Source organism: Gallus gallus, chromosome 1 (genome assembly GCF_016699485.2).
Source record: "Gallus gallus isolate bGalGal1 chromosome 1, bGalGal1.mat.broiler.GRCg7b, whole genome shotgun sequence".
In the NCBI taxonomy this organism is placed as follows: domain Eukaryota; kingdom Metazoa; phylum Chordata; class Aves; order Galliformes; family Phasianidae; genus Gallus; species Gallus gallus.
The window spans coordinates 34,906,899-34,930,366 of NC_052532.1; the positions used below are offsets into that span (position 1 = coordinate 34,906,899).

At 40.7% G+C, this 23,468-nt stretch overlaps 1 protein-coding gene across 1 annotated transcript in view; it reads left to right on the forward strand.

The window, feature by feature from the left end:
* The first annotated feature begins 758 nt into the window (after positions 1 to 758).
* The window catches only part of CAND1 (cullin associated and neddylation dissociated 1), a 28,918-nt gene continuing 6,208 nt past the window's right edge, over positions 759 to 23,468 (forward strand). Inside the window, exons 1-9 of the mRNA XM_015282846.4 lie at positions 759 to 1,011; positions 4,617 to 4,760; positions 18,551 to 18,705; positions 20,066 to 20,189; positions 20,602 to 20,858; positions 20,940 to 21,045; positions 21,538 to 21,683; positions 22,186 to 22,478; positions 23,190 to 23,331. Coding sequence (XP_015138332.1) covers positions 944 to 1,011; positions 4,617 to 4,760; positions 18,551 to 18,705; positions 20,066 to 20,189; positions 20,602 to 20,858; positions 20,940 to 21,045; positions 21,538 to 21,683; positions 22,186 to 22,478; positions 23,190 to 23,331 — 1,435 coding nt within the window. The 5' untranslated portion in view covers positions 759 to 943. The remainder of the gene's footprint in view (positions 1,012 to 4,616; positions 4,761 to 18,550; positions 18,706 to 20,065; positions 20,190 to 20,601; positions 20,859 to 20,939; positions 21,046 to 21,537; positions 21,684 to 22,185; positions 22,479 to 23,189; positions 23,332 to 23,468) is intronic.

The window sequence follows — 23,468 nt, forward strand, 5'->3', positions numbered from 1 at the left end:
AGCCCAGAACTGAACACAGTACTCCAGATGCAGTCTCACCAGGCCACAGTAGAGAGGGAGGCTTGCCTCCCTCGACCTGCTGGCCATGCTCTCTTCAATGCTCCTCAGGATACCACTGGCCTTCTCGGCCGCAAGGGCACACTGCTGGCTCACAGCCAACTACTGTCCACCACACCTCTAAAACTTTCTCCTCAGAGCTCCTGTCGCTTGGTAAGGAGCACAGGCCTTCCTTCAGCTGCTGTGAAAGGCTGCCCAGAAAAGCAGTAAGACTGCCGTGTGCAGCAGTTCAGACTCCTTCAGACAGCTGAGCTCCCAACGACCACCACGGAAGCGGCAGTGCCACCAGAGCGGCGCTGTCGCACCCTCGGTCCGTCCGGCGCGGACAGCGCTGCGCCCGGAGCGCCGGACAGAGCGCGCCGCTGCTCACGGCCACGCCCAGCCCGCTGCGGGACCGCCGGCCGCTCCGGCCGCCAATCGAAGCTCCGCGTCCCAGCGGGCAGCGCGCCGCCGAGGCCCCGTCGTCCCACTAAACCACACATCCCGGCACGCCGCTCGCTGAAGTGGTGGGCGCGGTGCACGCCGGGACGCGTAGTTCTCGGCGGCCGGGCGGCCCGAACTTCCCGCGCACGCTCCGCGCCACGTACGCCGCGGCGCCACCCGCCCGCGCGCGGAGCCAATCCGCGGCGCTGGCGGCGCGAGGGGCCCCCGGCGACCTTTGACCCCGCGCCGAGCGCGAGCGGCCGCCGCCCCGCCCGTCCGCCCCCGTGCAGCCGCAGCGCAGGAGGCGGCGGAGCCCGTCCGCCTCCCCCCGTCCCGCGCAGGCCGCGGCTCCCCGCCGAGCGCCGTCCCCAGCAGCGGGCGAAGCGGAGCCGGCGAGGCCGGCAGGACGCCGCCCTCTCCTCCTTCTCTCCTTCTCCTCCTCCCGCAGGCCGCCGGCGTCAACATGGCGAGCGCCTCGTACCACATCTCCAACCTGCTGGAGAAGATGACGTCCAGCGACAAGGACTTCAGGTGGGGCCCGCGCCGCCCGCAGGCCTCGGTGACGGCGGGGCCCGAGCCCGGCCTGTGCCCGCCTCGATGCCTCCCGGGCCGGCAGCGGGGCCGGGCCCGCGGGCGGAGGTGGCGGCCCGCCGTGCTGAGCGCGGCCGTGTGCCCAGCGCCGTGCTTGCGGTCGTGGGAGGCGCGGAGCCGGGCCGCGGGCGGCCTGCTTAGGGCGGAGGGCTGCGCCAGGCGAGCCGGGCCCGTCCCGGCCGCTGGGCGCGCGGCTCTTGCCGTTCCCCACGCATCAGCCCGGCTAGGCCGGAGCTCCCCGTGCCCCGGGTGCCGCAGCTGTGGGCATAGGGGCTCTGCGCTCCCCTCGTGGCTTGGTGCCGCCTCTGTGACTGCGTTCAGAGGGAGAAGCCAGTGTAGTTCTGTGGGGACTGGCAGATGTGTTTCTGAGCTTAGGATCTGTCACAAGAGTGGTACTTCTTATTGAATCGCTTGGTTACTTTGTAAGAACCAGAAAGGAACGATGAAAAAAAAAAAAAAAACAGAAAATGAAATATTGTAGTATTGTCAGCGTAGGGGCTGGAAGGGACCTCTGGAGATCGTTTAGTAATAAGTTATATAAATATATATCTATTTGCGTAGTTCTAACAAAGCATTAGCTTAAAGATAATTAAGTTTCTTCATCTGCATTGAGGTGAGTCGCCAGAAATTCACATTTGAAGCTTTTGGCTGTTCAGGAGAGAGCATCGGTACAGATAGGGCAAAGGGATGAAGCACTCCTGGGTTTTACACCATTGCTGCAGCTTTGCAGTGCTTAGGTTGGAGTTCGGGAGCTTGCTGACATCCAAACCAATCTCTTGTTAGCATATTAAAATCTAACAGAAAACATGTGGTGGTTAAATAGCCACAGGGATGCATTTGGAATCATTTTGCTTTCAGTGGAACTGTTGAAGCGCTGGGTGCATTTGTGTATATTTTTCATGTCCACCTCTTTGGAATTTTATGGTTGAATACCTGCAGGATTTAGGTTACAAACTTGCAAAATTTCAAACTAAAGTTGATTAATCTGAAAGACAGAGTTGAGAATTGCCCGAGTCATTTCAATTGCACTGAAAAACAGATATTTTTTTCCTCTTCTGAACATTACCAAATATTTTTTAGCTTTATTATGCTATCTTTTTACGTGTGGTTAAGTGAACTTTGCATTTTGCACTCATGGGAAGGATATCTCAGGGGATGCTGTGATGTATTTGCTTCTGATTTTCAGCGAGTTTAAAACTTTCTACATAAAAGAAATGGATGATACCTGTTTGATGCAGCTGTAGCAAGAACTTTTTTCCAAGTAATGCATCACAACTACAGAGGAAGTTTTAACTTTTGGAGATCACATTTAACAGATTTGCCATTCCAGGATCTTTGAACAACTGTGGAATTCTGACATATTAAAAAAAATAATGGTGACGTAGATTAGAATCTGAATTACAAACCATAAGAATGAATGATGGTAGACCTTTACAAACTGGCTACGTTAGCATTATGCTAAGGTTTTATGAAAACTTCATGTATAACAGATATAGTAGTTCTGAGGACCAGTAGTTGTAGATGTTTTTATTCTTAAACCAGGTGTGTTTGAAGAGAGATGGCATAGTTGTTGATGTCAGTGAGCTGACAGCAAACGGTGCTTCAATAGCTATTTTGCTGTAAGCTTTAATCCTCCAGTTTTTGGATAAACCAACTTTTCTGATGCAATTGTTTGTGGCATTTGTTGTCCAGAAACTGAAGTTCTAAATGGGCAGCAGTGGAAGGTGACAATTTACTGTGGGGCTGTGGGAGGAGCGCTGTGCTCACAGAGTATGACTGCTCCATGCACAGGGGGTGAGGAGCTACAGGGATGCTGCTGCTTTGCACCATGGGAACTTTGATGCGTTCAAGGAGGAAGCAGTTGTGACCAAAGACCACATCTAAACTACTCAAAATCATGTTTCTAAATAGCAGCTACTTCAATTTAAAGTTGCTATTTCCTTCCCGTACCACTGTGGGGTTTAGGTATTTTTATTATTTTATTGTCTGCCAGAAGGAGGATCTCTGTTGTAGTTCAGTGCAGAAATGCTGATGGACTGACGATGTGTGAACTCTGCTGAGTCTAGGAAATTGTCACAAGTAGGGGGTGAGAGTTAACAAGGCTAGGAAATGGGGGCTATTGACCAAGGACATGATAGGAGACTATGAAGGTTTAAGAAAATAGAGCAGTAAGGTGGAGATGACTTTTAAAAAGTTCTAGTTCTGCTTGACTCTGTGGATGTCCTTATTCCCATCCTATTTGTCCATTACATTTACTTCTCAAGTAGCCTTTTTCCTTGCTCTACTTAAAGGCTGGTGCCGTTCACATCCTTCATGCAAGCATCTGGTTCCTGTCAGACTGTAGGCTTGCTTCATTGGGATTCTTGGAGTGAATGGAAAATGAGTGAGGCCTTCACTTATCTTAGTGAGAAACATAGCCTGGAATGGCTGTGTTAAAAGACAAGAAGTTGGGGTCTGTTATATGAAGGGAGGCATCTGGTGTTTGTGGTGCATGTTAAGATTATGAAGGCTTGGCTTTCATTCTCAATAAAACAAGTATCAAGCCGGTCAGGCTGCAGAGATAACCTTCCAAGTATGACCTGAGCTGCTGTGATGTCTGCTTGAGTCGAATGTATCTCAAGCCCAAATGTCAGCCTTAACTGGATAATTGCAAACCGTGTTTTCTCTGGGCATTTGGTTGGGGTTGGGATTGGTAGTGAAGCCTCTGGGAACTGTAATTGAGTAAAGCATCTCTATTACTTGGCTTGAGAAGAAAGGACACATATGAAAGAAGAACAGATTGGAAAACAGACTTCAGAAAGAAAAGAAACAAGAGGCATAAAAGCAGTACTTTTGGAAAGTCATTTCTCAGTATGTTCTTCTGTTGGTCAGTGTGACAGCAGAATGTAATACCAAATTAGTTGGTATGAAAGCTTCTTCTGTGTGATTGATCTCTCAAGAATTAATCTGAGACTTCAGTGTTGCACCCTGGATTGAGGAGTGGATAAACGTCATTGGCCATTGTCTGGATTATAAACAAACCAGTCTGGGCAGATGATGAAAAATGTGTAAATCGTAGTTTCACTTCCATTTCTCTGTTAATGCCTGGCTTCTTTTTGTGGGAGAATATTTGGAAGAATGTATTTTCTTCTTGCTTCAAAGTTCTTAAATAACCACCCAGCAGAGGTGAGACTTTCTTACCAACTTGGTGTAGCTTACAAAATTGGTGTAGCTAATGGAAGAACTACTTCAAATGGGGGAAAGTGTCAGCTTTGTTGTGGAGATCATCTGAAGCACTGTTTAAACAGCAGAGGTGAGATGTGTAGCTATCCTCATCAAGGAAAGGAGATGACCTACCTGAAAGTAAATTGTTTTAAAATTGTATTTTCTCCCTATTTATTGTATAAGTAGGAGAAATGCTGCTTGCATCACAAAGTAGATAACACTCATTCAACATTGTGTGGTTTATTTGATAACAAATGGTGGAAACTGAAAATCTTGAATTGTGGAGCACTGTGAGTAACTCATGTTCTTTCAGCAATAATTATCTGACCATCTTTTGTCAGGTTTATGGCTACTAATGACTTGATGACAGAACTACAGAAAGATTCTATCAAGCTGGATGACGACAGTGAAAGAAAGGTGGTGAAGATGATTTTGAAATTACTGGAAGATAAAAATGGTGAGGTGCAAAACTTAGCTGTCAAATGGTATGTATTCTTTTTCTGTGGTGTAAAGAATTGTCTGTTGACTGAAAAACAAAGGGTTTTTTTAAAAAAACGACTTAGAGGACTGCTGTTGTGCTGAATTAATTCAATTTTTTATTCCACAGAGGAACCCTTTTGGGTTATCTGCCTCAGTTTTAGCTTCTTGTGTTGTCAGCACAACGTAACGTTTTGGATTTAAGGTGATAAATATGTTGTCTGGCCATTGCTGATGGTATATGATTAATATGCTTGTTCTCTGTGATGAATCTTGAATACTAAATAGGTTTTATAAGATGATAATTGATGGGTAGTTGCTGCAATGATATTTGACAGTGAGAAGGTGGATGATGCAATTGTTGTATTGGAGTGTTTTGAAGCAGAAATAAAAACAGGGTAAATGCACAGTCTTGGTTTCCAAACATGAAACTTGCCTCTACACTAACATTCAAATGATCATGTGGTTTTACATGGCTTACAGGAACTGCAAATATTTTATGGGATCGTGGTGCAGTTACTTGCTTTTCAGAGGCTTCTGCTGCTTTGGTACCCTTTCTTCCTCCACTTAATTGACTTTACCTGTGGTGTGGCTTTTCTGGCTATTGTACCTCTTGAAAAGTTGCTACCTTTATTATAGCTTTCTACACCCAATCTTTCTGGCTTTTTGTGCCCTCTCAGGGGGGCATCTCTGTTGAGAAGCTCCTGGGTACTCCTAAGGTTATTTCTTGTTCATGAACAACTTTTTTTTTTCTTTAAGTGTTCTAACTGAGCTACTGAAAGTTTCACATTTCATGAGACATGTAGTGAAGTAAATTCACTGTGGAGGAGCTTGGGACTGATTTGAAGAGGAGTTTCACATCGTGACCGGCTCTGTTTGTTTCAGCTTGTTCTTTACAATTGATACCATCAGACTAACAGAGCAGAAGGTTAAAGCCTGTTCATACTTCTGCTTCTATACTTACAAGAAGTATTTGCATCACCCTCTGAAATATTTTAAGTGATGATAACTGAAACTTTTCAGAGAGAAACTAGCATAAAATAATATGTTGCTCTTGCATTTGAACTTCGGAAATGTCAGAATCCCTTGTAGCACAGCTTACGTTCTGTAGCTTTGAAACGGAGTGCCTGTACTCAGGAGAGAGACATGCATGAAAGGCATTAAGTAATTATGGAACTTGACTAAGGCTTAGAATTGTCTTTTACTGAAGTAACATTTTGTGGCAAAACTTGTTGCAGCATACATGCAGTACTCATCTAGAAGGCACACTTGAAGTTACCTGAAGTTCAGGTCAATGCACGTAGCGTATATGTAACAGTCTTTAATGGCAAGGTTAAACTTTGAAAGTAAAGTCCAAAGTAGTGTTTATTAAAACAGTAAAGAAAGGCTGCAAAGGAAAGAAAATTGAAAGAATAGATGATTGTCTGTGCATGTAGGCATGCCCTATACTTCTCTTATTAAGCACCTTCCATTTTTTCAGAGTTCACTTTGACACACTGAGAAAATACATGGATTTAATTAAAATGAAAGAATCAATTTAACATTTAGAATACTTTTAGTTAAAAAAAAATATCCAGATTGTGTTAAAGAACAGCGTTTAATTTCTTGTGAGGGGATAAGAAATGTGACAGAAGTTTTCAGGAAAATTGTGAGCCTTCATCTAGAATTTATATGTTCCTGAACATATAAAGTTCAGTTTGTTCTTGTTCTGATCCCTTGAGGATACACTTGAGGGACAAAGGGAAGGACACTGTAAAATGGCCTTCTTTTCTTATGGTAGCTTAGACTCACGGTACTGTTCCACAACGGTTTTAAGCCAATTGAAGCTAATTTTGCTGTTGCTCTGATGTTCTCACCCTTGTTCCTTTTCTTGCACTGTTGCATATCTGATTTTGTTGTAGACTGGTTTGGGGAGTTAGATTTCTTCTGGCTTTACTCTTTCCTCCTACAGTCAGATAAGCATTGGTAGCACAGTAGTGGGGGTAAAGGATGGAAGAGATTGAGGTGCAGTTAAACTGTAGTTTTTCTAAGACAATTGAAGGTGATGCAGTGTCTTCCATCTGCGGTAGTATTGGATGGAAACATGATCTGTTGAAAAGTTAAATTTGACCAGAATATTTTTCCCAACTTTGTATGCTGTGTTTCTGTTCTTTACTTGTTAGGTATTTTCTGTCCCTTTCAGCTGAGGAAAGCATAAACTGTTTAGATTACCTTATTAAATTAAATGCTCTGGTGCTCCTTAGAGACTATCAGCAGGAACTTTAATCAGGCTGATGCTTGATGACCCATTCAAGTACAGATTCCCTCTCAGAGGAGTGTCTTAAAGGTACATGGAAACCTTAATACCTCTAAATCTGTGTTTTAGACAGCCCTTTTCTTGGGGAAGAAAGATTTGCAGTTTGTTAGAGGAACTTCTTCCAGCTGGGTCTGTGGAAACTCTGCATGGTAATGGTATCAATTACTCCTTAAACAGGAAAGAATCTCTTGAAGGAGAATTGTTCTTTCAAGGTTTGTTTACTGAGGTCACTGAAGAGAGCAGATTTAAAATTACTCAGAGCAGCCTTAACACAATATTTGTTCTTAAGCAAGTGTAGTAACAAGTAAGTTTCGTCTTATCCACTAATCTCTTTCACATTTAGATAGGAAGTGCACTGTTGGTTAAAATGCTGATTAACTTCTTTGTTAATTTGTTTGTTAATATGTTTGATTTTGGTTCACAGCTTGAGTTTATGGATACTTGGATAGCTACCTTGCAAGACAGTTGTGCTGTTGGCCTCTGAATAAAAATGAAAGTTATCAACTGCATTTAGTACATGTATAGGCTATTCATGTAGTCCAGAATGGTATCCTGTATACCTTTTGGTGGTGGTAGTTATTACTGCCTGTAGTTTTATCCAAGATTACACGTATCTGAATTAGACAGGCAGAATTGTGTGCCTAAGCATAAGATGGACTGTTTGTCCTTCACTGTTAGTAACGTTCTGATGGCTCAAATTGCCACTGATGAGTTCATATGTTTAGTGCTTCAGTTTAAGAATGAACTGCTTCTCATTCTGAGCAGTTGTTTATGATGTGATACTTTGCTGCTGAAACCAGTTCTGACAAATGTGTATTGTTTCATACTAAAACAGTTCATGAAACTTGAAATAAATAATCATTTATATACATATATAACTATATCTCAAAATACAAATAAAAACATGGCATTGAAATAATTATTTTCAGTGGTTCCTCCTCTTGCCTTGCTGTCGTTTGACTGCATTTATCAATGTGACATCTCTGGGTAGTAGTTCAGTATAGGGAACCCTGCTTGAAGCTGTGAGTGTGAGTCATTAATGTGAACAGGATGATGCACATATGTTGTGTGGCTGATCTGGTTCAGCAGCTTTTTAAGTGTTTTGGATGTGCAGTAATACACTGTTATACATCCTCCTATATTGGTAATTTGAATCAAATATATATTTTTCCATTTGTAATTTTTTTCTCTTCCTCGTAAGTAAATGTGTTTTTTTGACAGCTAAAACGTGCTGATTTCAGACTATAGTTGGTTATGAGATGATGTCCATCTTTCTAATAAAGAGGATACCCTATGAACATCTGTATTTTCAAATGTATTCAACTTAAAGGTGACACTGTCACAGTTGCTGCTATTTACATGACTTACTAGTAAATGGAATTATCCAGAAGAAAAGGAAAAGGTAAAAAGCACTTAAAAAACCCAAACAAAACCAAACAAACTTGACAAAGGGGACTGCTTCCAAATATCTGAAGTACATAAGTACAAATGCTTTGTGTTCAGAACTGATTTTATAAAAGAAAGGTGTAGTTTATTTTCTTCTTCTGATAAGCACAGTTGGCAATCTGGGGCTAATAGGTCTGTAAGTAACATCTCCTGGTTTGAAAAGCCAAAAAAGCTTAAGGCGGTATTTTTTAAGATGTGCTTCCTAGTTGGGATGTCAGCTTCAGTGAACTAACAAGCTGCATAAGTGGGAATGAAGATGCTAACCCAAGTAAAGTCTAATTTAACACTTTCTAGTAGCTAATTCCAAACATCTGGGTGAATGACGTATATCACATAAGTGGTTCATCATGTTTAAACATTGGCGAATAAGCATTGCTTGTGCACAGAACCATGCAGAATGGCTGAGATTGGCAGAGTCCTCTGGAAGTCATCTGGTTCAGCCTTTGCTTGAACAGGGTCACCCAGAGCAGGCTGCCCAGGCCCACATCCTGGCAGTTTTTGATGATCTCCAAGGAGACCCCACAGCCTCTCTGGACAGCCTGTGCCAGTGTTCCATTACCTACAGAAGTGCTTTCTGGCATTCAGAGAGAAACTCCTGTGTTTGTGCCCATTGCCTATCGTCTTAGCAGTGGGCACCACTCCCATAAGATACTTTCATCCATTGATGTTTAGCCTGATCTTCTCCAGGCTAAACAGTCCTGGCTCTCTTATCCTTTCTTCACAAGAGAGCTGTTCCAGTCCCCAAATAACCCTCGTATCCCTCTACTGACCTCACTCCAGGAGCTTCCAGGTCTTTTGTGCTAGGGAGCCCTGAACTGGACGCAGTATTCCAGATTCAGCCTTACCAGGACATAGTGAAGAGGGAGGATAACCTCCCTTGACTTGCTGGCAACACCGTTCCTAATGCATCCCAGGATATCACTGACCTTCTTAGTTGTAAAGGCACACTGCTGGCTCGTGGTTAGTTTGTTGTCCACAGGACCCCTAGGTCCTTCTCTGCAGACCTGCGTGCCAGCGGGTCAGCCCCTATCCTGTCATGGTGTATGGACTTGTGCATGGACCCTGCATGTGCCTTTGTTGAATTTCATGAGGTTCCTCCACACCAAGCTCTCTCGACTGTGGAGATCTCTCTGAATCTACCGCACAGCCTTGTAGGTTATCAACCACTCCTCTCAGTTTTGTATCAGCAAACTTAATGAGAGTGCATTCTTCCTCTTTGTCCAGGTTGCTGAATAAATTGAACAAGATCAGACCCAGTACTGACCCCTGGGGGACACTGCTAACTAGAGGTCTCCAGCAGGTCTGCCACTGATCACAACCTTCTGAGCTTTGCCAGTCAGGCTCTTCTCAAGCCTACCACACTGCCCACTCATCTAGCCCACGCTTCCTACAAGGCAACAGTGTTGAAAGCCTTGCTGAAGTCAGCATAGACAACATATACCGCTCTTTCCTTATCTGCCTACCCTGTCATTCCATCCTGGAAGGCTATCACATTGGTTCAGCGTGATTCCTCATGGTGAATCTATGCTGACTACTCCTGATGATTTTTAAGTTTTTTTTTTTTTTAAACTCATTAGGAATATACTGATCTTGAGCTTGGAGGAAGTAATGCTTCAATACTGACTAGTTCTCTAAAACTCCTTTATCTTCCATAGCCTTCACCCATGGGATTCCTTCGAGTAGGTCCCAGGAGAGGCCAAACTTAGCCCTCCTCTAGAGCTGCAGTCCTGCTTCCTCATTTCCTCCATGCAAGATCCTGAAGACCACTCTTGTGATCGCTATGCTATTCTTTACTTAACTGATGATCTAGTGGATCTCATTGACCAGCTTTTACTCTGATTATTTTAGTTTCTTTTAGCTTCCATTTACAAAACAAACATACTTAAAAGAGTTTACTAGTTGTTCAATAGTTAAAAAACATCCTTATAATAATTGCAGGTATTTTCACTTATGGAGCGACTGCTTTTGGCAGTCTGTCAAAATCATTGATGTATAAAGGACAGTGTCAGCTGCAGATGTTTAGGATGTTGTGGCAACAGCTCAGCACCACGCAGCCATTCACTTGTTCTCACTGCAGTGGGCTGGGGGAGAGAATTGGAAAAGGGTAAAACTTGTGGGTTGAGATGAAGACGATGTAATAGGATGGAAAAGGAGGAGAATATAGTAATGATAATAATAAAAGAGTATACAAAACAAATAGCACACAAAGCAGTTGCTCACCACCCACTGACTGACGCTTAGACAGTCCTTAACCTGTGGCTCCCCCCGTCCCAACCAACTCTCTTTTACTATTCAGCATGACCCCATTTGGCATGGGACAGCCCTTTGCCTCTCCTGATTCTGTCCCATCTCAGCTGCTTGTACACCCCAGCCTCCTTGCTGTCACCAGGAGAAGCTGAGATGTCCTTGACTCTGTGTAAGCACTGCTCAGTAACAACTAAAACATCAGTGAGCTATCAACATTATTCTTCTCCTAACTCCAAAACACAGTGCTGTACCAAGTACAAGGAAGAAAATAATCCCAGCTGAAACCAGGACAGATATAGAAGCTGTATTTCAAGAGAGCTGCACAAGTCATTGCAAAAGCAGAAGATAGGATCTTTCTAGGAGAGATGATGTTGCTACCTGGAATCTCACTAGCAGGATTACTTTTATTAGAGAGTGAGTTTGAGTTTCAGGATTGCTACTCTGAAAGCTAGCTGTATTTTTGAATGGTTGCTCAGCTTTAACTGGATGTGCTTCCATAATTGTACATCTGCTTGTTTCTGCTTCCCATTGCTTCTATTTACGGTACTTCTGTTGGGGCATGAAGCGTTACGGGTGTGAAATACTTTCTACAGGTTCTGCAGTAACACTTTTCTGGACTGTAGCATGTTGACTGAAATGACAGAGTTCCCACTTTCCAGACTACTGTGGACAGTTGTCAGACCTTGGAATTATGATTGTTGCTATTTTAGATGATTTTTGCTTGTATTGCCTGCAAAACAATTTACTCTGCAGCAAGAGCAGGACAGGGGATTGATGCCGTGACTGACGGTGTGTATGTGAAGAGAAACCAGTGATGTGCTGGTGTAACATTGAGGGGAAAGCTTGGCTGAAGAGTAAGATCAGATTGTGAAGAAACTTGTGATCTTCTTGAGCAACTGGAGAAAATGTTTGAGCTTTTAGGAATGCAGTCAGGGATGGCGTGGTGTGTTTGTGTGAGGGAAAATTCTTGGTGGTAATCTGTGTCTTGGTAGATAGCCGTGTGCAAGCTTACCAGGAGCTTACCCCCATCTGTTAGGGGAAAATGGCCATTACTGCTATCAGTGTCCCGAAATTATTTTAATAAAACTGTATTGTTCAGTTAACTTGATTGAAACACTAATGTGCTAAGATTAAGATTGTAAGTATAGTCTTCTAAATCCCTGCTGTCCAGGATTTAGTAGCTGTGGACCTGGTTAGCTGGAATCTGAAGGTGCCTATACAGTCCCTTTGTCCTAAATTAAAGGGCAGTGCCAGAGAAGGGCCTGAGTTTAACTTTTTAGCAGAGGGTGCTGTTAAAACTCTCCATTTCTGCAGGAGTCAGTTAATGTACGTGCTGAAGCAGGTGAGAAACCATTGCATTCCCTCTTTGTTTCTGTGCACATAAAGGGCTTCTTCATCATATATCAGCATCTCAATTCACACTTCTCTTGATATTATCTGTATGCGGTGTCTTCTGGAAAGCTCGTACCAAGATATTTTGCTTTTTTTAATGTAGCTATTCTTAAAATATCTATGTGTCTCTGTAAAACACACTGCAAAATAAAGAGTAAGTTGCAGTCTTCCCATATTCATGGCATTGGGTTGGTTGTTGTCTGTGGTCTGATCAGAGGAGTTGACCTCAGTGTCAAATTGGTTTAAAGATTTGTGCTATAATAAAGATGGAATTAATTGAATGTAATATTTCAGTGCATGCTTTTGGTAAATATGTTTCACCTTTTCTGCTTTTGTTGTTGTTGTTATTTTTTAATATTTCCCAAATTGTCCTTATTTTGAGCAGGTTTTATGGCCCATGTGTTGGTGGTGGAGAGAAAGAAACCACTCAGGTTTGTGAAGGTGGACATGTAGAGGAGTAGGTGTGATTATCTCTGGGACTGGGAATTGAGTGTTCCGGGCTTTTTAGTGTCGGTGCTGTGCCTCAAGCACTAATGCCCTGTTGAGGTGACCATAGTGAGCATAGCCACGAAAAGAGCTGCTCATAGGTTTGTCTATGACTGACCACCAGTGACAAAATGTTACTCTGTCATTACTGTTACATAGTAAGTTACACTTAGTGCTTCAGTGCCCATACTTGTTTTATGTAATAGATATTTCTGTCTGCGCTTGCTTGCTGCCTTTGGCTTCTGTTGAGCATTTTTGATGACAGTTAACTCTTATTACAGTGATTTTTTTTTTCTATTTGGACGTATGGAAGAAGGGAAACGGCACTGGGGCCCATACAGCAGGTTGGGGGGGAGGAAGATTTTTGTTTTTGTCTCCACATAGAGCCATGTCTGCTAATTGTCCCAGAGTGAAAACTGTAGATCTCAATCCTTTGAGTCCAGCTGGTAGCACTGGCTTTCGGTCTTCTGAGTTTGAATTCTAGAGTAGCTCCCTCCAACTGCATGTAGCAGCTTAGCTTGAGCTGTTGAAGCACTGTCTTATTTGGGGAGTGGAGAAAATAGGTGATCAGATGGAACTGTGGTTTTAAGGGTTTAAGTCGTCCTGTGGTTTGAGCTGTTTGGTGGAGAGAAGTATGAAAGGTGTAGGGAACTTGGAATGTGTTTGGAAGCCATTGCTGCAAAAGGAATGAAAACCATGCTGTTCTGAGACAGGATGGAAGATGGGATTTCAGAGGAGCTTGAAGCACGTGAGTTTCTCTTTACCCTATAGGTACTTCTAAGCTGTTTGACCAGACCTTTTTTTTTTCCCCCATATACAGTCAAAAGGACAATAGCCCCCTGTTATAGGAGCCACTAAAATATACAGTTCCAAAATGGACAAATTCGCTGTCCTATTTGACTGTACGTTCAGAAGTGAATTCAGTATGGTGCCCGGTGGCATTTCAAAATGGTGAGAAAATCCAAAGCACATATAGGTCAGCAAGTAAAATGAATAGCAGGGAGCAGTTCCTTGTTGACAGCACTTAAGAATTAAGTTACACATCCTCAAATGTCTGCTACTAAAAAAACACAGAAATAAGGGTTGTGGGTTTTTTTTTTTCCCCAGCATTACCAAAGAGGTAATGAAAGTCTGGGGTTGTCTTACTCTCATTCTTAGCAAATACAGTCTTGAGCTCTTAAACTAACTTTATTTAGTGCCTATATAGTGAATGCTGTTCCCTCAAGCCTTTCCTTCTGAATGGTGATGAGTGACCCACAAGTTCCCCTACAGCTGCCCTCCTGACAGTTTTATTAGCTAGTAGTGAACTCAGGATCCAGCTGTGTTCCTGGGGAGCTGGATTTGAACTCCGGAGTTCTTTCCAGTAAAACAAGAAAGACTGCTTTGCTTGTCAGCTTGCACGCTGTGTGCTTGTCTCTCAATATGTATGAAGTAAGTCACTTTTTCCTTTAGATTGTGAAGACTCAAGGGTGATTCTTCTGTCTTAACATATTTGTGGGTTTTTGTAATACAGTGATGTGAGAATTAGTTGATATAAGTACTAAGCTTAAAGTAAGCTTTTGCCTGAGTGGCAGAACTTGATTTAGGTTTTTGACTATCTGCTTTCAGAATAATAGCCTTTATTAAGAGATTAGTATCTTGCTAGCTTGGACAGAATTTCTGCTTGCCTGTTGATTTTTATTTCCTTTCTGGTTTTGTGCAGCTGACTTAGTGCCAGTGCTTTCTTTTTTTATGTGAAACTTGCTCTTTTAATTCAGAATCACTCTCAGAAACTTAGGAAATAAAACCAAAGCATTTTTTTTTCCCTCCTGTAATTGCTGAAAGGAAATACTTTGCATCCAGATAGCTTCTTTTCAGTACTGTGGTACAATTAGGATAGAGCGCATATCTTCCTTTTACTACAACTGTATACTGCTGTTTGTTCATTTTGGTTTAGCTCTGCACCATCATCTAATAAATTCCCTTATTACATTGTACCATCAATTTTATGAAGTTTGAAGTTATCCCACCTTTTTCCCACCTCTTTCCCAGTGTCTTGAGCTTGTTTTATTTTTTTTCCAATTTAACCTTTCAAAGCATTTTAGAAGAGCAAAACAGAAGATCCACCCTTGTTTATCAGACTGGTTTGTGAACTGTTTTAAAAGTGTGATGATTGCTATTTGTTTCCAAACATTGTATGCTGAATTGCAAATTAATACACTACAACTTTCTAAATATTAGTGTGGTTTTTTTTTAATAAACTTGGCAGGACAGTCCACCTTTGCACAAGACACTCCTTTTAGGGTTAACAAGGAATTAAACTAGACAAATACTTCTAGTTGAATGTTGTTCTGGTGCTAAATATGTTAATCTATTTTACAAGTAGATGGCAAAATTACGTGTAAAACTTCTCCAAACTTCAAATATTTCAGTGATGTTATGGCCCTGAATCACTGCAGTCTCAAAGATCTCTTATAAATAGCAGCATAGATTTGAAGACTTAACTTTTGCTTCCTTACACTTAATGTTATTTTGATAACAAGTTCAGTTTTCTTGTAGGGCTTCGGTTTAATTTCAGCTCTCCAAAACTGGAGTGTACTGTAACCCACCAGTACTATAACCCAACAGAGATCATGTTGGTCTCTGTTAGCTTTGCTAGAATAAACATTAATGAAAAGCAGGTGTATGCAGTATTAAAGTTCAGTGTAGAAGAAACTTAGTTTATATGGAGGCATCACATTCTGATGCTCTCCTAACATGAGTTTGCAGTTGGCTTCAATATGCTCCTGTTCCTGCATTTGTTCATGCACTTATTTCCATGTATTTCAGCCTTATATCTCTGATTTGTAGGGTGGTTGTCCCTGTACATTGCGCACGTTGTTGAAGGACAGATAAGTTTTTCTCCTCCCTTGTAAGCTGCAGAAACATGGATGGTTTCTGATCTGTAGGGCTTGGCTCTAACTGGAGGTTGCTCTGGCTCTTGAAGTCGCTCACCTGTTGTCCTTGCAGCATAGAAGAACACAGACTGGAGAGAACCATCAGAGAATTGCTCAGGTTGGAAAAGACCTTAAAGATCATCAAGTCCAACCGCAACCCAACCATACTGCACTAACAACCCTCTGGTGCTCTATCCCCGAGCACCACATCCAAATGGTTTCTTTTTCCCACAGGCTCACTTGGACCTGTGGGCCTCAAGTTGCGACCTTAATTTCCTCAAAAAATGATCATAGCACCAGAGTTTAAGCTTTTGAAAACTTGTTCCTAAAAAGTAACAACATTGCACATCTTTCTACTCTTTGAAATCGTAACCAGTGTAGGTGAGCCTGTCATATCAAAGCACAGTCATCAGTCTTTACTATTCGTCAGTGTTTGCACTGAGAGAGCACGTGTGGAATCTCATGAAAGCTTTCTCTGCCTTCTTCAGAGTTGAATTTGATGGTGATGTGTATAACTTGAAGACTGCGCCACAGGCGGAAAAGCATTGGGATGCTGTTGCAAATCAGACTGTAGGATTTCTTTGCTGAGACATCTGGATCAGCAGTAAAACGTAACTAGGGGAATGCCTGCACACAAGATCAAGACAGCACTATCTGTTAGCCCTTTAATTTTTATGGAAGAAAAAATTGTTTTCTGGAGATACATCTGTGTTTCTGTTAATTCTACTGTTGTAAAATCCTGTTAGTTCATGATTCCTGTATTCCGTAGCTGGTCCTTGCTACTTCTGACTCCGTTCTTGCCTCAGGCCATTGCTTGTGCTCCTGTGTGACTTGCATGCAGCATCTTGTTCGGCTGCCATTGCTTCTTGTAGGTTCAGTGCCAAACCAAAGCCTCTACAAACTCAGTAACGGTAGCTTCATGTTGCATCTCACCTCTTGAGATTCGGAGTATAAACAGGACGGGGTGGATCTGTATATGAGGGTGGATAGTGATAGGACAAGGGGGAATGGTCTTAAACTGAGACAGGGGAGGTTTAAGTTTGATACTGGGGGAAGTTTTTCACCCAGAGGGTGGTGACACACTGGAACAGGTTGCCCAAGGAGGCTGTGGGTGCCCCATCCCTGGAGGCATTCAAGGCCAGGCTGGATGTGGCTCCAGGCAGCCTGGTCTGGTGGTCGGCAACCCTGCACATAGCAGGGGGGTTGAAACTCGATGATCACTGTGGTCCTTTTCAACCCAGGCCATTCTCTGTTTCCATTGTATGATTCTTGTGTTGACATCACACCAGTAAGCATGATTTGATAGGGTAATAATGTTACAGGTGTCACCACAGAGAAAGTAGCTGGCAAGATCAAAATGCAGAAGCTCGTAAAATTAGGGAGGTATGTCTTTGGAGCAGTCACTGTCTGTCTGGGTTAACTGCTGGTTTTTTGATGAACACGCAGTTCTTTTGAACGCGTAGCTTACAATGCTAATTTTCCAGAATTTCTGGAATTTCCCTTTTCTGAGGTAGTTTGTGTGAAGGCAGATGTTGTAAAGAAGAAAAATATTTAGAGAGAACTGAGTAAGCAAATCTGGAGTGAAGAGGAGAGAGAGGCAGTGAGGAAAATTAAGTTCTCATTCTTCTTTGTGACTCTGTTCACAGGTGAATGGAATTTTAAAGTAACTCATTTTTGCGAGGCGGTGTTTCTTGTTTTGCTGGTAAAGCTTTGGTGATTGTGGGCAAGTGCTCACAGTACCAGTTTTGCAGTGTAGAAGAAATTGTGTTGTGGTTCTTGATTCTAGTTTTCATTACCTTATGAAACATGCTGTCTACTAAAATAAGGTCTTTTTTTTTTCCTGAACTACCTTTCTTGCATCACAACAAATAGATTTAATCAAACCCTGTAGTGTTCAGTAATCAAACCCAGTAAGAAAACACGTTAGCACAGCAAAATCATGGGAATGTTTTCAATACTGGTACGAAATGAGGAAAAATGGATGGAGGCCTCCAAGCCACAGTGAGTCATGTACTCTGTGACATTTTATACATCTCCTCTCTGTAACAGAATATCATTGGGTTTGTGGGAGAGAGAAGGTGTGTGTACTTTTCTGCACAGCTCAATAAAAACACAGTCCTACTTGTTGTGTCTTTCCTAGAGCCTCAAGAAGGAAGTGGAAGACTTGCTTGCTAGTGTTAGAAGGAAACAGAGACAGAATAAGGCACTGTGGTTTTTTTGCATAAATTCCTTTCTGGAACAGGGTGTTAACAATGGAGAGGCAGTGAAAGTTGGCAGTAGGGTGAAGATAGTGAAGGATACTGTATTTCTTGGCCGTGAAGTAGATTTCACTAGGCCATCTGCAGCTTCAGTGTTATGAACAAAGGGAAGTGTTTGATAAGGGAAACAAAATTGTCATCGTCCTCAAAATATTTGGAATGACTATACATTAACCTTTCAGTGACATTTTCTCTCTTTTCCCCAAGTACAGTGTATATAAGGGTCTCTGTGAATGAAGACCTGCCATGTTTTTGTTTTATATTTCACTGCTGTGTTCTATTAAGGCACTCTATGGCATAGAATGAACGTGTCAAAAAGATCCCAAGTGTTTTGTAGAATAAAGATATGGTAGTGAAGAGGTTTGCTTACTTGTCTGAACTTTGTAGGTAGTGATAATCAAGTACATAAACCGATGTCTCTGGCTAGGTAATTTTGTAAACCTTGGCATTAAGTGTGATGAAGTAAGAGGGTCTCAGGTTTTGGTACTGTGAGGCAGAGCAGTCATACAAAACTGTTTCCATCACTAGACAGAAAAAAGAAAACAGATGTACTAAATCTGTATTTTGTTACTAGATCTAAGGAGATAGATTATCAGCCTAACCAGCTAAAGGCTGTCAGGTTTAAAACATTTGCTTTATGTTGCTACCAAAACCGATCTTAACTTTGTGGCTTCAAACAAAATACTGAAATAAAAATGAATGATTCTGATGTTTTTATTTATCATTGCAAATGTATTGCCTTTCTTCTGTTTATACAGCCTTGGTCCTTTGGTGAGCAAAGTGAAGGAGTATCAAGTGGAGACCATTGTAGATACACTCTGTACAAACATGCTTTCAGATAAAGAACAGTTACGTGACATTTCAAGCATTGGCCTTAAAACTGTGATTGGAGAACTCCCCCCAGCTTCCAGTGGTAAGATGCTTTGTATTCAAGATGTTCTTTTAGTTTGTTCTGTGACTGTACTTTGGAATTTTGGTGGTTTAAAAAACTTAGTTTCCCACACTGATGCAACTCTTCAGGAAAAAACTTGTGTTACAGGAACATTGGCATAACAAATTGACCATGAAAGCTTCTATTTTAATAATCATCTGGTGGAACATTTCTAGGCTGTACTCATAACTAAACCTCTTCTTGATAGAATGATAGGTTGATAGAATGCTCTTAAATTAAATTAAAAATTGCATATTTTTCTTTAATCATCAAATTTCTTGTCTCTGTTTAGGTGTTTTGGGATGTACCCAATGTTTCTAACAATTTCCTGTTAAGTTACTGAGATGCTTACTTGTAGTTTTAAATGAAGGCAGTCGGCTCCAGAAGAGATGCTAATGATGAACACCTCTTCAGTTAATAGTATTACGTTTTTACTTAAGTGGATTTCAGATATTTTATGTAGGGTATGAATGACAGGAGAAAGCTGATGTACAGGGCTTTGGAAATGTAGTTTTTAGAGACTGAAGTTGCTTAAATAAAAACAATCAAACAATACAAATACACTCTGATTTTGACATCCTTTATTGAAAGTCCACAAATAAGTAATCATGTGTTTATCAGCTAGTAGTGAGATGCATCAAGTTAAAAATAAATATTTAAAATGCAGATTGGAATGGCATTAATTTCACATCTACATTCTAGAAGCATTATTTAAAAGAAAACAACTAAAAGCCCTTCTGCAGACAAAGGTGAGTGCTAGCCATCGGGAAGTGAGAGTTGCTTTATAAAATTACTCTCAGCAACATTGAGTGGATCGTGTATGCTGGGGAAAAGTATGCAGGTGTAGCAAAGGCATTTTAACTTGAATTTTAAAACACGTATAATGTTTACTTTAGCAGTCTTTCAGGTTTACTTAAATAGCTTCGTGTGTAAAATTGTTTTATCTTGGCTTTTTTAGAAGTGGCTCTATCTATTTCTGTGCTTCATTTAGCTGTTTTAATTTTTACCTGTAGACCTTGTATTTATTGCTCTAAGCTTATCATGGCCTTTGCTTTCCATTGCTTGCCCTGACAACAGCAGTATCCTTTCTGTTATGTACAACTTATGAAACTAAAGCCATCCTACTCACTATGTTTTTAGGTAGATAGGTAGTCTTTCAACTCTAATGCAGAGCATAATACTTTACATTAGCAAAGAAACTTGTTGTTCGAACTTGTTTTATTGGGTGGGAAAGCTGATTCATGTTAAATGCAAGTTGCTTCCCATAGTCAAGGCATGATCTCTGGTGTTAATAACTGTATTTTCTTATTATGGAAATGCTGAGGCTATATTGTACTTTCAGGTTCTGCATTAGCAGCTAACGTTTGCAAAAAGATCACAGGGCGTCTCACTAGTGCTATAGCCAAGCAGGAAGATGTGTCTGTTCAATTGGAGGCACTAGATATCATGGCTGATATGCTGAGCAGGTAAACATCCTTCTTCCAAAACGCTGATGAATGCCAGTAAAAACTCCTTTAACTTCCTAATTTTCAAAATATTAAATAAAAAATACTTTAAGTGAAATGATATGGCAAGATATTAAGTGTAAATGAAACCTTAGTTAAAACCTAAAGGTGTGATGTATTAAAGATGAGTTGATCAAGAAGACTGATAATTTGTTTCATTTTCTGGTAACTGTAGTTTTAAGCTAATTTTCAATGTGTATTGCTTTGAAGGTATATTTTAAACTCGTTTCTTGTTTTTAAAAGTTCCAAAACTTTAAAAACTTAATTGGAATCTCTGTGGTGTTTTGGGAATATTTAAAGAAATTCTGGTAGAATATATGAACAAAGTTATCTAGATTCAATTGGTTTGAGTTTGTGTTTTGTCTGTTTTAAGGCAAGGAGGACTGCTTGTTAACTTCCATCCTTCAATTCTGACCTGTCTGCTCCCCCAGCTGACTAGCCCCAGACTTGCTGTGAGGAAAAGAACCATCATTGCTCTTGGTCACCTGGTTATGAGTTGTGGCAATATGGTTTTTGTTGACCTCATTGAACATCTGTTGACAGAGCTGTCTAAAAATGATTCCATGTCAACAACTAGGACCTATATACAGTGTATTGCTGCTATCAGTAGGCAAGCAGGTCATAGAATAGGTAAGAAAAATATATAAATTATCTGTAACTGGGAAGGTTCTTTAGATGAGAGTAATTACTTTGCTAATATTCTCTTAACAGGTGAATATCTTGAGAAAATAATTCCTTTGGTTGTGAAGTTTTGTAATGTAGACGATGATGAACTACGGGAGTATTGCATTCAAGCATTTGAATCCTTTGTTAGGAGGTAAGTAATTCTCAGGTACTTATTTTGAGTTTTCTTAAGATGTGTGCTGTTTGATTGTAAGCTGTCGAGGTAGTCTCCATGGTGTAAAATATTTTTGCAAGATTTGAACTGGAACTGTTCCTGTAACTCCATATTATACCTTAACCGTTAAGCAGTGGATTATGTTTGGATGTCATAAACTCTACTGTGCCAGGGCTACTAATGCGCACAGGAGGGAGGAAGTATTCTAATAATTCTGTTGTCTAGTAGTGATGAGGAAAATAAATTATATCCAAAGGCATGTCTTGCTCTTCTGCAATATTCCAGTCTAGTAGATTGGGTTACATACTGGCACTGTCCTTTGTGAATTACAGATTCAAATGGATGCATTTGATGGTACTTGGTTTAGCTATGATGTCTTCAGAGTACTGTATGTAGTATTAAGTCTTTTAGGCAGGAATATTTTAATTCTTCTAGGTAATCTGACTTTACTTTTGTATTTGTACTGTGCAGATGTCCTAAAGAAGTTTATCCTCATGTATCTACTATTATAAATATTTGTCTTAAATATCTTACCTATGATCCAAATTACAATTATGATGATGAAGATGAAGATGAAAATGCTATGGATGCTGATGGTGGTGATGATGATGATCAAGGTATATTTGTGTTTTGGTTTGGGAGAGAGAAAGGTCTTGAGAACCTGCAGTGGTCTGAGAAAATTGAAATGGTGGCAGTGCTGTTAAGTACCAATATTTGAATGACTTGTATACTCTAAATTCAATTTCTGTATTGGTTTATAAACATGACTTATGAACTCATTTCTCAGAATAAAAGTACCAGATGTTACTGCTGAAGATAAATAATTCCAAGGGTGAACATAAAGTACCAGATAAATATTTTAAAATACATAAAAGATGGTAAAAGCTAACAGCGTGTAGTATGATAGATCTAAAGTGAAAAATATGTCGGTTAATGAATTGAAAATATATATTTGACGTGGGAAAGATTTCTGAGTACTTCCCCTGTAAAACATTATTACTTAACGCATAAAATCAAATAGGTTAAAAATCGCAAAACACTCAGTATCTTTCTGTAAGATAAAACTTTGATGCTTTCACAGTCTAGATTTGAACATCTGCATAATTTTATTTTTTCAAGGGAGCGATGATGAATATAGTGATGATGATGACATGAGCTGGAAAGTAAGGCGTGCAGCTGCTAAATGTCTGGATGCTGTTGTTAGCACACGACACGAAATGCTTCCAGAATTCTACAAAACTGTATCTCCTGCTTTAATAGCCAGATTCAAAGAACGTGAAGAAAATGTTAAAGCAGATGTTTTTCACGCTTATCTTTCTCTTTTAAAACAAACTCGACCTGTGCAAAGTTGGCTTTGTGATCCTGATGCAATGGAACAAGGAGAGACACCTTTGACAATGCTTCAGAGTCAGGTTATTCATCAAGACTTTTTGTTGAACTTTGTGAAAACATATTGATGTTATGTCCTGTTCATATTGATAGCTCTTGAAATACGCCGTGCTATGCTTTTGTCATATATAGATTACAACTTATAGTACTGTAGTACTATGTTCTGATATCGCAAGCCATAGAACCAGCCCAGAAAAGTGCAGCAGTTAATTTCCAGTCATGGAAATTAAAATTACTGGCTTGAGCAGATAACGCTTATCTGACTTCAGCTGTTTACCTCTAAGTTGTATGTCCCATGTAATTTAACCACATTGCCAAAGCAAAATAGTTATTTCGTATGTACCAGAACATAGACAAAACCTCTATTAATCATGATAAAACTTGATTTGCTATAACACGTTTTATTTGCAAAATAAAAAGAATAGTGCTGACAAGTAGCATTTTCCTTTTCTTAAAGTGAATTATTTGACTGACTTCTCAATTGTTTCTCTGCATAGTTTTACTAATGCAGATGTGGTTTTCTTTTGTTTCATCTCACCTTTTGAAGTTGTAATACTACTTTTTTTTAGTTTGTGATTCTTTTGAATCTTCATTTCTTGCTATTTAGACAATAACTCTGATTCTATGGAGAAATCAGAAATAGAGAAAGGTGTGTCTTAGCCTTTTGCCCAAGTGATGACAGATGAAAGAAATGTCAGCTATTGAATCAATTAACAAATGTGTGATGGTTACAGGTTCCCAACATAGTTAAAGCCTTGCACAAACAAATGAAGGAGAAAAGTGTGAAGACTCGTCAGTGTTGCTTTAATATGCTGACCGAGCTAGTAAATGTATTACCTGGAGCCCTAACACAACATGTTCCTGTTCTTGTACCAGGTATGAGAAACATACAATTAAACTAAAGATTTACTGGGAACTTTGATATGAAACTTCAGTACAAAAATCTTGACTGTACTCTATATTTGAAATTGGCAACGTAATCAGCTACTGTATTTATAAATTCATGTAAATAT